The sequence below is a fragment of the Brassica oleracea genome, chromosome C3, assembly GCF_000695525.1.
Source record: "Brassica oleracea var. oleracea cultivar TO1000 chromosome C3, BOL, whole genome shotgun sequence".
Taxonomy (NCBI): Eukaryota; Viridiplantae; Streptophyta; class Magnoliopsida; order Brassicales; family Brassicaceae; genus Brassica; species Brassica oleracea.
The window spans coordinates 16,313,736-16,326,492 of record NC_027750.1 but is presented as its reverse complement, the minus strand read 5'-3'; the positions used below and the strand labels follow the sequence as shown (position 1 = coordinate 16,326,492).

The window sequence follows — 12,757 nt, the reverse complement described above, 5'->3', positions numbered from 1 at the left end:
CTTGATTCCCTAGCTAGTTGTAGCGGTGTTTACTTAAACAAAATCAATATTGGTTGAATATATACGAAGTTTAAGAAAGTGTACATTTTTGGACGCATTAACTTAATGTTCATGACATTCTGATTAGATCATAAAGCAATAACTTGTTCGTGCAATTTAAATTTCACACTTGAATAAGAGTAAATTCTTAATGCACAATTTGATATGTTTGGTCATAGAATGTAGTCAATGTAAATGCGTATCATCGCATGCATTATAAGTTTTGAGGATTTAACATTTTTGATCCGGAAATTTGGATTTTCAAGATTATACATATAACTGTGAGAGAAAAGTATCATAACTGTCGTTAACCTTATACCATCTATTCCCAATTCAACTAATTGCAAAAAAAAAAAAAAAACTAATTGCATTGTTTTGTAGATTGTTGTTGTAATAATTAGTTTTTTATCAGAGCTTAGGTAAAATGAAATACTGTATATAGATTTAGGAAATATCAATATCCTAATACTTTAATTACTAACTAGACCGCACGGTCGGGTTTTCTTTAGTTCTAAAATATATTAGGTTATGCAATAAAATTTATCAATACATGAATATAATTTGTTGTTATATATTATCTATTTTATAATAATATTTGTGTGGTGTATAATATTACTACTACAAAATTGGTGCCAAAAGCATTATTCAAACAAAAAATAGTGCGTAGAAAAACTTAATGATCTTGGTGTATGCGATGCGTGCCTTCTTGGCAACCTTGGAAGTTGCTGTTGCGGGAGGCTTATTGGTGTCGACACCAGTTGAAGTAGTTCCTATAGTCGGTGCTTCCTCACAGTCGTCACCATCAGTGTCCACCTTAGTAGGCCCTGAGATATTCCCAGGCATATCATCGCCATGATCATCGTTACCATCCTGTTAAAACTGTCACTCTTCATTATTTCCATACAACAGAGACCACAATGGAATATAATTTAAAACGTGCATGGGAAACTATTTCAGGGAGTGGCAAACGGTCACGTTAGTTCAAGATGCGTGATATAGTGAAGGTTTGGTGATTGGCAGTGAAATTGTAGCTGCTTACTCTGGCCTGGAAGGTGTAAGTCTTGCCAGCCATCTGTGCAATAAAAGGGGTAGCTGTGTGTGCTCTGGATTCTCTCCCTCTCCAGTCTATGTGTCCAATTAATGAATTGCAAATGAATAAATCAATAATTTGAGGATAAGGATGTGTTACGGTAGGCACGTACCAAAAGATGCACAGCTTCATAAGCTCGGATGTTATGTAACTTGTGCATTTCTCCATCAAAACCAACAAATAGACTTTCAGCAGTCTCACCAACAATAGTCTTCTCCACACGATACATAAGATATAATGTTTATGGGACCTCATTCTAATGTAATAAGAAGATCAAGTAGTTGCAGGGTCCAACATACCGAAAGACACCAATGGAGTGGTGTTATTGAAGGTTGCGCAAGTAAAGGATGAGACCATCCGCTGAAACTTCTTTGTACATCTGGAGTTAGAGACATAGCACCAGCCTTTGTCCATGTTAAATCCAGTGCCCGGTGCAGACAAATTCAACCACCTACAGTTTACATTAACAGAATCACAAACAGAGTTCTAAAAATGTAAAATACAACCACACTAAAGATTATTGTACACCCTGACGCTGGGCAATGAGGATAAACTCGTTTAGTTCAGCTATGGTCACAGTCTCAGCGATAATGTCTGAAAAGGATTAACATTTTAAGATATTAAAGGTTGCAATGTTGAGCCTGTGAGAAATTGCTAGTAATTGGATTACCTGGAAGATGGGTATTTGTGTTGGCTAGGCCAAGCAGCTGACTGTGATTTCGGAATCTGAAGTGTTCTTCTGGAATTGGGGAAAACGGTTCGGTTAACTAATCAAAAGTGGTTGAATCACTAGAGGAGAGATTGACAGTCTAGAATTCTGATTACACCCAGTGAACCATCAAGTGACGTCTGTAGGTGGTGAGACGGTGAACTTGCTGCCAAGAGTGTCGCCTGAAAACGGAAAAAAACATAATCAACAACATGATTCAAAAACCATCTCTGAAAGAGGAAAAATTATATTTTGCAAACATTTTTGGGATATATATATATATATATGAGCCTAACGCCGCCGTGTGTTCAAAGACTACGATGAACATGAGTTTAAAGAACAGGGCAAAAAAAAAAAAAAAAAAAAAACTTAATCAACAGTGGGATTCATAACCATATCCCAAAGATAAAAGAAAAAGTTTGCTTTGAGAACATATTTTTGATAACTATGATCCTAAAGGCCGCCGTGTGTTCAAACACTAAGATGAACATATTTTTGTTTAGAACGGAATCACCTTGGAGTCGAGGAGAAGCATGACACCGTCCATGAGCTCGCCACCTTTCTTCACATTACAGGCTGTTTTGGCTGAGGTTGCCATCGAAGAGGAGCATGTCAAAACGGCGGAGGTTTCCATCGCTGGGTAGCAGCGTAGTGGAGGTCGTCTTGATTGCAGCGTAGTGGAGGTTGTGGTTAGATTGAATTAATAAGGGATTTAACAAGAAGAATCTGTAAAGGGGACTGTTTCGGTGATGGACAAGGTCAGACGTCGCGATCGAACGAAGAACAAAGACGAACCCTAAACTTCTGTGACGCCGTGAAGCAAAGATTTGAGTCGACTGGTTTGTTCGGCATGAGGCCAAAAACAATAGTAAAGCCCACACAAAATAATGGGACACGTGGCGACTTGTGGTAGACCTATTTTATCAAGTGGCAAGAGGAGAAGAGAATCTCTGTCTTTTTTATATTAATTAATTAATTAATAGATAGATAAATCAATAGATAGATAATATATATATATAGTGACGAAAAAGTGATAGTCTATCCTCTCTTAATTTATTGTATAGGTTTATTGAGATGTCCTCATAAATTAAAATTGTGATTTTAAATGGTTTGTATTCTTATGTTAAGCAAAACTTTTTTGAATAAAAAAACTCATGACCATTTTCATTAGGCCTGAAAGAATATTGGGATGTCCTTATGAATTGAAATTTTCATTTTAAATTGTTTGTATTTTTATGCTAAGCAAAAGATTTTATGCATAAGAACTCACAGCCATTTTCATTAGGCAAGACGAACTCATTTCATATGCATACGACGAACCCATTTTCTTATGAATCGAAATTGTGATTGTGATTTTGAATAGTTTGTGTTCTTATGTCAAGCAAAACATTTTATGCATAAGAAGTCACGATCATTTTCATCAGGCGCCTCATTTCCTCTTTTTTGTTGGCAGATTATACAATGTTGTAAACATTAGTTTCACTGGCGGTGGCGGAGGAGTCCAAAGACGTCGTGGGAGAAGTTTCATACGAACACGATCAATTAAAATACATTCAGAGTAATATATTAGTGGTACTAATGGCATTAGTGTATAATTACTCTAGTTAACAAAGGCTAGTTATATAAGTAGGTTGATAAGGAATGTGGAAGTAACACGTAAGCATCGGAGACTTGTAATAAAAGTACCAAATCAAAATTACTCTTAAAAATTGCTTCTCTTTTAATAAAAAGGGATATATATAAAACGGGAAAATCGCATAAAAACTTTGAAAGTGCCACTTACTAAGATTTTAAACCTTGAAGTTTTTTTACTAACACTTTTAACCTTCAAAGTGACACTTTTTTCATAAAAAACCTCCAAAAAAAAAATGACCGGCTGAACAGCTTAAAAATAATTAATTAATTAATAAATAAACAAAAAAATTAATAAAATTTAACAAAAAACCTCACAAATTAAAAAGTGAGAAAAATAAATAAAGATTTAGAAAATTAAATAAAAAGTAACTAAAAATTCAAAAATAAATAAGATCAAATTCTCCCGTCCGCTACCGACACCGTGAACCTGTCTTTGGGAACGCCTGGCATGTCTACACGCACGTATAAGCTGCCGTTTGGGAGCCGCTTCGATTCATAAGCCATCGGCGATCCTTCATTAACGCTAGGATTTGGCTCCAATACCGGACCGGTTAAGGAAGGGTCTGTTCTCGCAAAAAGAAAATAGTTTTTTAACAAACATCGCATAACAGGGTAAGCATTTTAGAAATTTGAAATAAACCCATTATTTTCGCACTTCAGTTTTATTTGATTTTATTACCATATCCATAATCCCACTTCTATTTTATGTTTCCCCAAAAAAAAAAAATGTGAATTACCATACGGATCGGAGGCATAGGGTAACCAGTGAGCAGCAGAACTACAAAAATCTGTGAGACCGATGGTAAAGAAACAAACATTTGTAAACTTTATGAAAAAGACTTAAAAGCAAAGCGAGAATGAAATACTAACATGTTTCTTCCCAATCTGCCCCACCAAGAAATCTCCCTCCAAGAATCCTTGCTATATCAATTAGGAACTTTCAAATCAAACTAACTTATAAATAATTACAAACAAAAAAAAAATTAGAAAGAAATTCAGAGTTAGCGATGAACACCTGTTGGAGTGAGTACAAGCCTAAGAACTCCATCACACACTTGGGAGGTGAATCGCAAGACTTTGCATCTTCCGCACATGAAACCGATGATGGGACAGTACGTCCGTTGAGAAGAGTCGTGTTTGTGTTGCTTTGGTGCATCCACCAAGGATTCCACACCCTTATCATCCGCCCAAAGAGATACTTCGACGGCTGCTTTCATTGGAACTCCGGGAAGATCAATCCTAAGGTACGTGTCTCCGTTCTTCAAAATCTTATACTCTTTGAAACCTTTAGGTCTATTTTTCAAATATGGGTTGTCCGGAACATCATGGCCCAATGGTAAGGATGGGCTCCTTCCTGCATCCAGGTTACGAGTTCGAACCCTGCCGGAGGGAACTACCTCATGATGTTTCTGGACACCCCACGATTTAGAGAATAAAGGTGTCTAACGAGTGCGTCTATTATTTATATTACTAGCTCGGTTACAACTTACGTACGTGGCTGAGTCTGTGTCTGTGTCTGTGTCTGTGTGATTCTGACCCTATGCTAGGTGAAAGTGTGTGATTCTCGAGTGTTGTGAAAGAAACAAAAGTTTGACCGCTTTGTATATGGACTGTGTTTAGTAAAGTCAGACAGCTTTCTCCCCGGCCTGTATTTAAAATATATAAAATCAATTTCATGTTAAAGCAGCCGCCGCCTGTGGATAAGAGTAAGACTTATTTTTGTTCTTTTTTCTATTCTAAGCCAAGCATAGTATATTTCCCATTGTGCCTCTGGATTACGTAATAAGATGTTTGTTGCTATTTAGGTGTTTGTGGTAATTCATTAGTCTTGCAAACGGTTTCAATAATTTAAATTGTATTCCAGTGGTTCTAAAAGATAGATCAATGGAGGAAGATGAAGACTGCCATCGCTGAGTTAATCAGCGTCTAACTTTTTTTTATTGAAATAGTAAATCTTCTATAAAAATTTACTCTTTCAATAGTTATTGTGTTAACACTTTCGAAGAATGGAAATAATATCAAATATTGAAGTCTTTAATGTTAAATTGTGTGTGCAAATTAAATTTAAACTTGACTTTTTTGGGTCAGGACATTTTTTTTTGTCCAATGAAGTCTTGACATTCCTGATGGCAAATATTTTGCGTATCAGATAATTGGGCCATTCCATAAGTGTGTGTTTTGTCATTGCAAAGGCCCTACCAAAATTGATTATCTTATTTGTCCATCATTGTTTTTTTTTTCTTTTTTTGTCAACGTCCATCATTTATTTAATATCCCAAAATAGTACTAAATTTAATATATAAAACATAAAAACATGTATAATTGAAATGATGTACCAAATAAAAATAAATTTGATTTTTAATACGCGAAAAACAACGCAAGATGCTAGTCTCTATGTTTGCATCTTTAATAAGTTTATATTCTCGTATCTTCTAACCGGCGTTAACATGTGTGTCGTATATGTGTAAGGTCTTACAAGTTGAGTTTTCAAAATTTTATTCTTTCAAAATATGTGTGTTCAAAAACATGAAAACAAATTCAGGCCTTCAGAATGTGTGACTCTGGCCCTAATCTAAAAAGTGTATGTGAACCACTGATTCTGGCCACTCTGAAAAGCGTGTGTGATTGCGAGTGCTGCGAAGAATAGAAAAGTCAGACCGCTTCTTTTGTCCTTTTTAGCATATTGTAAAGACGGGATTGGGGCTAAAAATATGCAAACTGGAAATATCCAAAAAGAGTGAAACTTCTTTTTTCGTTCATTTTGGAAATATCCAAAAAAATGTAGTTATGCCTCTGTATCATGTGCCTTTATCCGTCTGTCTCATACATTTTCAACACATCGACACTGTATACCCTGTCTCCTCTTCCACACATCGTGTAGAATGTGTGACTCTGGCCCTAATCTAAAAATGTGTTAAAACTGTTAATTTTCATATATCAGCTAGAAACTGTATATAATTTGAAAATGAATTAGCACTCCTAACTTAACCACCTTTATTAATTATTTAAGCAGATTTTCAGCAAATTATGTTCACCAATCATGTTGAATGGGTTTCGTTGTTATTAAATCAATTACAAATATTCACGTTAAATATAAAGGCAAACAGTTTGCTGGTTACATCAATTTGTTTATCAGTCACCCACTATATATTATCGCAAACAGTGGTGGATCTAGATACTTTTGTGTGAACACGTCTTATGGACATTGTTTGATTTCTACTTTTGTGTGAACAAGTTTCATTTTGTTGATCTTATATTCTACCATAATCCATATACTAATTGAGAGAATGAGAGGTACTTGAGATAACACGTACACGGAATGATAAATGACTATTAGAATAAATGATAAATGACTATTAGAATTGCAAACAAAACATTTATGAATGCTGACAAGAAAACCTTTTGAGTGTAGTCAATATCACTGGAGGATGATTTTTTTTTTTGGTAGGAAATCACTGGAGGATGATTATAAAGGTGTTATAAACCCAAGTTATAAGAATATGGTTCACTAGCAGAGCTGGCCACGCGCGCTGCTTCAAATCAAATGTATGGATTACAGAAGACGACAGAATGTGGTTTAATTAAAAGCTGAAACGTATTAAAAAGCTAATATCATCAGACAGAGATTCAGGTGAGAGAAAACTTTACCAGAAACGAAGAATAAGATATATAAACATCAGAGGAAGATGTATTTTGTATTTCTGTAACTAGTAATGAATAAGTTCTCTAACTTTACTCCCTCCAATTAACAAATGAGAATATATAACCAATAGGAAACATTTATTTATCGCTTATACTGTTTACAAAAGTTGATAAAACTTTTTTTTTTTTAACTTTGGGATATGCTTACAAAAGCTTCTTTTTGTTTTGTTATATTCCAATTAGTTTCATGTGGATAACCAATGCAATTTGTATTAACGACAATGGCAAAACTGGGTTCCAAAGAATAGAAGCAACTGATTGAATTAGAAAAGTGAGTGGGCCTAGACAAGGGAAATGCCATCAAAATTGAAACCAGCTTCACTCAACATGAATTCGGCTAGAACAAAGAAGAGAAGCCCAGAAGTACAGACAAAACATCAACTTCTGCAGTAGTCGTTGGAAATGAAAACAGAGCAGAGGAAGAAGACAAAATCTGTGGTCCTTCTCCGTACAAGCATGCTCGATTGTTCATAAACTAACGCCGATTGACAAAATCGGAGATTAATTTTTTTAAGGATTTTAAGTTGTTATATATATATATATATATTTATTAGTAATTGTTCAACTAACAACAAAGTGGGGGTGGGGTGGGGGGGCGGGCTAGTCTAGTGGTTTAATCTCTTTGAAAACATGTCACATTTTGGGTTCAAATGTACTAGTATCTTTGATTTTGTATTTTTGTACATTTTCGTGATTTCTCATTAACAATCTCAAAATTACAAAATTATCTCATCTTCTTCGGCATCCATTATTTCTTTGAAAACATGTCACATGTTGCGGGTTCAACATCTCTGATTTTGTTCATTTTTGTGATTTTCATTAATAATCCCAAAATTACAAAATTGTCTCCATTTTCTTATGCAGCCATCATCGTTCTAAAACCCTAGATTTCACGCCCTTTCGTATCATTTCACGATTCTTTGACAATTTTACTCGTTCTTTTCACCGTTCTAGTGGTTTAATCTCTTTGAAAACATGTCACATTTTGGGTTCAAATGTACTAGTATCTTTGATTTTGTATTTTTGTACATTTTCGTGATTTCTCATTAACAATCTCAAAATTACAAAATTATCTCATCTTCTTCGGCATCCATTATTTCTTTGAAAACATGTCACATGTTGCGGGTTCAACATCTCTGATTTTGTTCATTTTTGTGATTTTCATTAATAATCCCAAAATTACAAAATTGTCTCCATTTTCTTATGCAGCCATCATCGTTCTAAAACCCTAGATTTCACGCCCTTTCGTATCATTTCACGATTCTTTGACAATTTTACTCGTTCTTTTCACCGTTCTTAACAAATCTACAAAGAAATACTTGATTTTTTTCACAAAACCCAACAAAACTTAAGTTTTTACTTATTGTCGTACAACACAACGAATCACTTCGACTCGCCACGGTGCCACTAAATCGGTTAGGTGGCCGATTTTTAGAACAATGACCACCAATGATCCAAAATCTTTCTGAAATCTTAGCATCAAATTAAGAAATGACTTAACTGTCCTCAACTCTAGTTTTACCTTATCTTTGTGTCGGAGTATAAATAGTGCTCGATGTAATGAACAAGTTCTTTAGCAAACAATTGAGAATGAATGTTGTTTTATATATATCCCTTTTTATTAAAAGAGAAGCAATTTTTAAGAGTAATCTTGATTTGGTACTTTTATTTCAAGCCTGTCATGCTTACGTGTAACTTCCACATTCCTTCTCAACCTACTTATATAACTAGCCTTTGTTAACTAGAGTAATTATACACTAATGCCATTAGTACCACTAATATTTTACTCTGAATGTATTTTAATTGATCGTGTTCGTATGAAACTTCTCCCACGACGTCGTTGGACTCCTCCGCCAGTGAAACGAATGTTTACAACATTGTATAACCTGCCAACAAAAAAGAGGAAATGAGGCGCCTGATGAAAATGATCGTGACTTCTTATGCAATGTTTTGCTTGACATAAGAACACAAACTATTCAAAATCACAATCACAATTTCAATTCATAAGAAAATGGGTTCGTCGTGTGCATATGAAATGAGTTCGTCTTGCCTAATGAAAATGGCTGTGAGTTTTTTTTTTTTTTTTTTTTTTTTTTTTTGGTAACCGCGGGTTTCCGGCGACCGTGGTCAACCGACTATTCCTGCTGTCAGTTCGTATGCATAAAATCTTTTGCTTAGCATAAAAATACAAACAATTTAAAATGAAAATTTCAATTCATAAGGACATCCCAATATTCTTTCAGGTCTAATGAAAATGGTCATGAGTTTTTTTATTCAAAAAAGTTTTGCTTAACATAAGAACACAAACCATTTAAAATCACAATTTTAATTCATAAGGACATCTCAATAAATAAACCTACAATAAATTAAGAGAGGGTAGACTATCACTTTTTCGTCACTATATATATTTAATATTCATAAGATTTTCTTTCACTCACCATATGCATATAATTCTATATGCTGTAATTTTTGGTCACTTAATGGTTCTTAAACATTTCCTCACTCATCATATGCATATAATTATATATCCTCTAATTTTTGGTCACTTAATGGTTCTTAAACATTCTTTTAAGATGACGACATATTTTCCAAGATTATTGATAAGATTTCAAATATAATCATATTTGAAATTCTGTGCGAAAAATTATAAATCGTAACCCACATTTTAGATACAAAATTTAGAACAATAACTTTAATGATTAGTATTAGTTATTTTTGGGAAGGCGAAATTACAGGCAGTTTAGGTTGGTATAGAGGAAATTTCGGTGTATAGCCCACATTTCGACTACTAAAATTTGAAATCGATATTGAGTGATTGTTAATTATTGATTCAGTTAACGTAGGTAATATTTGATTTGCGTCCGGTAATAAATGCAATATTACCACTGCAAGCATGATAAAAGGAATGTATTCAAAAGAATTTCAAGAGGTAAGCTAAACAATTTTCCCTTCGATCGTGGCAGAAGTTAATATTCAATATATACATTCCTTTACGAATTTTTTCACATTAATTAGAACGTGTAGTGGTAATACTATATAATGACCCCTATAACGCGCGCGTGCTAATCTCCACCATTACATACTCCAACTCCAAAAGTTTTATACGATCATTAATGGGATGATTGATTTTTCAAATATGTGGTCTAACCTGAATATGTTTTTCGATTTCTTTACTCATATTATTCAATCGGCCCCAGAGACAGAATATATGGAAACAGTGGCTTTATGGCGTAATGATCTAACCATTATGTTCACCGATTGTGGATAATTCTGACAGAGCTCAATACATGCACTTTTTCTGGTCGCTAAAACTGATAACCAAACATCAGAAAGAAAAAGAAGATTACTGACCTGGATTCGTCACTTCGGATAATTGTCAAAATTTTAGGCTTTAACGATTCCAAGAGTGATCAAATCTTTTTTGCGTCAACTGATTGAATCTAATTTCGGAGATGGAACCCTAATCCCTTTCATTTTTTTCTTCGTTTATCTCAATGAGATTTCTCTGGAATTTTTTTAATTTAATATTTCCTCTGTATTTGCTTAAAAAAAATATTTCCTATGTCAACGAGAAAAACATGTTTTCTTGGACTTGACCAATTTAATTTATAGACAAAAACCCAATTGTTAACAAACCAATTTGGGTCAAAAAAGTTTGTCAACAAACCAATTTGGGTCAAAAAGCATAATCCATATTCTAACCCTCTCTATATTCCTTTTTATGAAATTCACGTTCAAATTTCATCTTGCAAGATATCTATCTATGCTATTATTTGCAAAGTAAATTTTTGGATCCGAACTCTCACGTTAAAAGTTAAAGTGGTTAATATCGTTTATACCCTTAATGAATAATTATATAAATTAGTCAAAAAAAATGAATTTCAAATCTATCTTACTAAAAAAGTGATTAAAATTAATAATAAATCTTTAATACCCTTAATAAATAAATTATATAAATTAGTCAAAAATAAAAACGAATTTAAAATATATCTGATTAAATAAATGATTAAAATTAATAATAATAAGAATTATCTAAAATATAAATAATAAACTAATGAATATATATTAATAATATTTTGTTTATATGTTATATTTGATAATTGACTATAAGTAAATATAATAAAATTTCAAAAATAAAATATATTTGGAAAACATAAGATAATTCTTAAATATGTTGTGTTTTATCTGAAACAATATTTTTTATTATAAAATAAAAAGTTTAATGTTTGATTTCTATTTTTAAAAACATAATTAATAATTTATTATGTTGGTTTTGATTTAATCGTTATAAATAGATAAATATCTATAAGAACACTATACCCGCATATGTGGGCAGAACAGCTAGTAAAATATTATTATGTAACAATTGATATATCACGATATAATCTTTTTTTTTTTTTTTTTTTTTTTTTTTTTTTTTGTTGACCCTGGTATCCGAGACCTCGTGAGGACCCGACTAGTGACCAATGACCGTCCACCGGAGCAAGCCGGGGAGCCCGCCGAGGCCTCCAGGAGGGCTGGTGATCACCCCATGTAAATCCCACCAGTGGCCACGGGTCTGCAGGCGTGTCCGTATTGGGCCCGAAGGTCCCTCAAGAGCAACTACCTCCCAGCGGGATCGAACCCATGACTTCCCAGGTTGATTGTCGCCACTGGACCACAGACGCGTGGTTATAATCTTAGTATTTTAATAATAGTCTATCAGGTCTTAATCTAGTACTAGATTTTAACACGTGTTTTTAAAGCGCTGAATTATTTTTTGGTTGAAAATAATAATGTAATAATTTAGAAACTGGATATCCATTCTTGTTAAACTTGTGTACATTTTGTTCATTTTTCACGATTTCTCATTACCAATCTCAAAATTACAAAATTATCTCATCTTCTTCGGCATCCATTATCTCTTTGAAAACATGTCAGAGGTTGCGGGTTCAAACATCTCTGATTTTGTTCATTTTCGTGATTTCTCATTAATAATTCCAAAATTACAAATTGTCTCCATTTTTTTCAGTAGCCATTATCGTTCTAAAACCCTAGATTTCACGCCCTTTCATATCATTTCACGATTCTTTGACAATTTTACTCGTTCTTTTCACCATTCTTAACAAATCTATAAAGAAATGCTTGATTTTTTTTTTCACAAAACCTAACAAAACTTAAGTTTTTACTTATGTCGTACAACACAAAGAATCATTTCATCTCGCCACGGTGCCACTGAATCGGCTAGGTGGCCGATTTTTAGAACAACGACCACTAATGATCCAGAATCTTTATGAAATCTTAGCATCAAGTTAAGAAATGACTTAACTGCCCTTAGCTCTTGTTTTAGCTTATCCTTGTGTCGGAGTATAAATAGTGCTCGATGTAATGAACAAGTTTTTTAGCAGAAAATTGAGAATGAAAACTAAAGATTACACGTTTTCTTCTCTGCTTTTGCTTTCAATTTGGACATAAATATTGGTTTGCATGAGCATAATAAATTTGGAAGTAGTTTGGTATGAGAAACGTACCTGAACCTAACAATTAAATGACACGCAACACCGCTAGTTCATATGCATCAGTTTCCACTTTCATTCATTAGT

The 12,757-nt window shown here is 33.6% G+C and overlaps 2 protein-coding genes across 9 annotated transcripts; both read right to left on the bottom strand.

Annotated features, from left to right (window-relative positions):
- Window positions 1–616: 616 nt before the first annotated feature.
- On the bottom strand, window positions 617–2,682 carry LOC106332432. 8 transcript variants are annotated; one of them, XR_001268093.1, is made up of 7 exons: window positions 2,353–2,682; window positions 1,955–2,020; window positions 1,800–1,868; window positions 1,429–1,723; window positions 1,242–1,340; window positions 1,079–1,164; window positions 617–909 (listed from the first exon to the last, which is right to left on the bottom strand). XR_001268093.1 is itself a non-coding variant. In XM_013770889.1 (7 exons), exons 2-7 carry the CDS (start codon window positions 1,966–1,968, stop codon window positions 810–812), a joined length of 480 nt encoding a protein of 159 aa, XP_013626343.1. In that variant the 5' UTR covers window positions 1,969–2,020; window positions 2,353–2,682; the 3' UTR covers window positions 617–809. The 8 variants fall into 8 exon arrangements, 2 of the variants coding, with proteins under 2 accessions (XP_013626343.1, XP_013626344.1); XM_013770889.1 differs by having other exon boundaries at window positions 617–918; window positions 1,242–1,291; window positions 1,429–1,580; XM_013770890.1 differs by having other exon boundaries at window positions 1,242–1,291; window positions 1,429–1,580.
- Window positions 2,683–3,866: 1,184 nt separating this feature from the next.
- On the bottom strand, window positions 3,867–4,875 carry LOC106329991. The gene is made up of 5 exons (XM_013768568.1): window positions 4,871–4,875; window positions 4,489–4,766; window positions 4,344–4,394; window positions 4,211–4,261; window positions 3,867–4,036 (listed from the first exon to the last, which is right to left on the bottom strand). The coding sequence occupies exons 1-5, from the start codon at window positions 4,873–4,875 to the stop codon at window positions 3,867–3,869; spliced, it is 555 nt and encodes a 184-aa protein (XP_013624022.1).
- Between the last annotated feature and the right edge of the window lie 7,882 nt (window positions 4,876–12,757).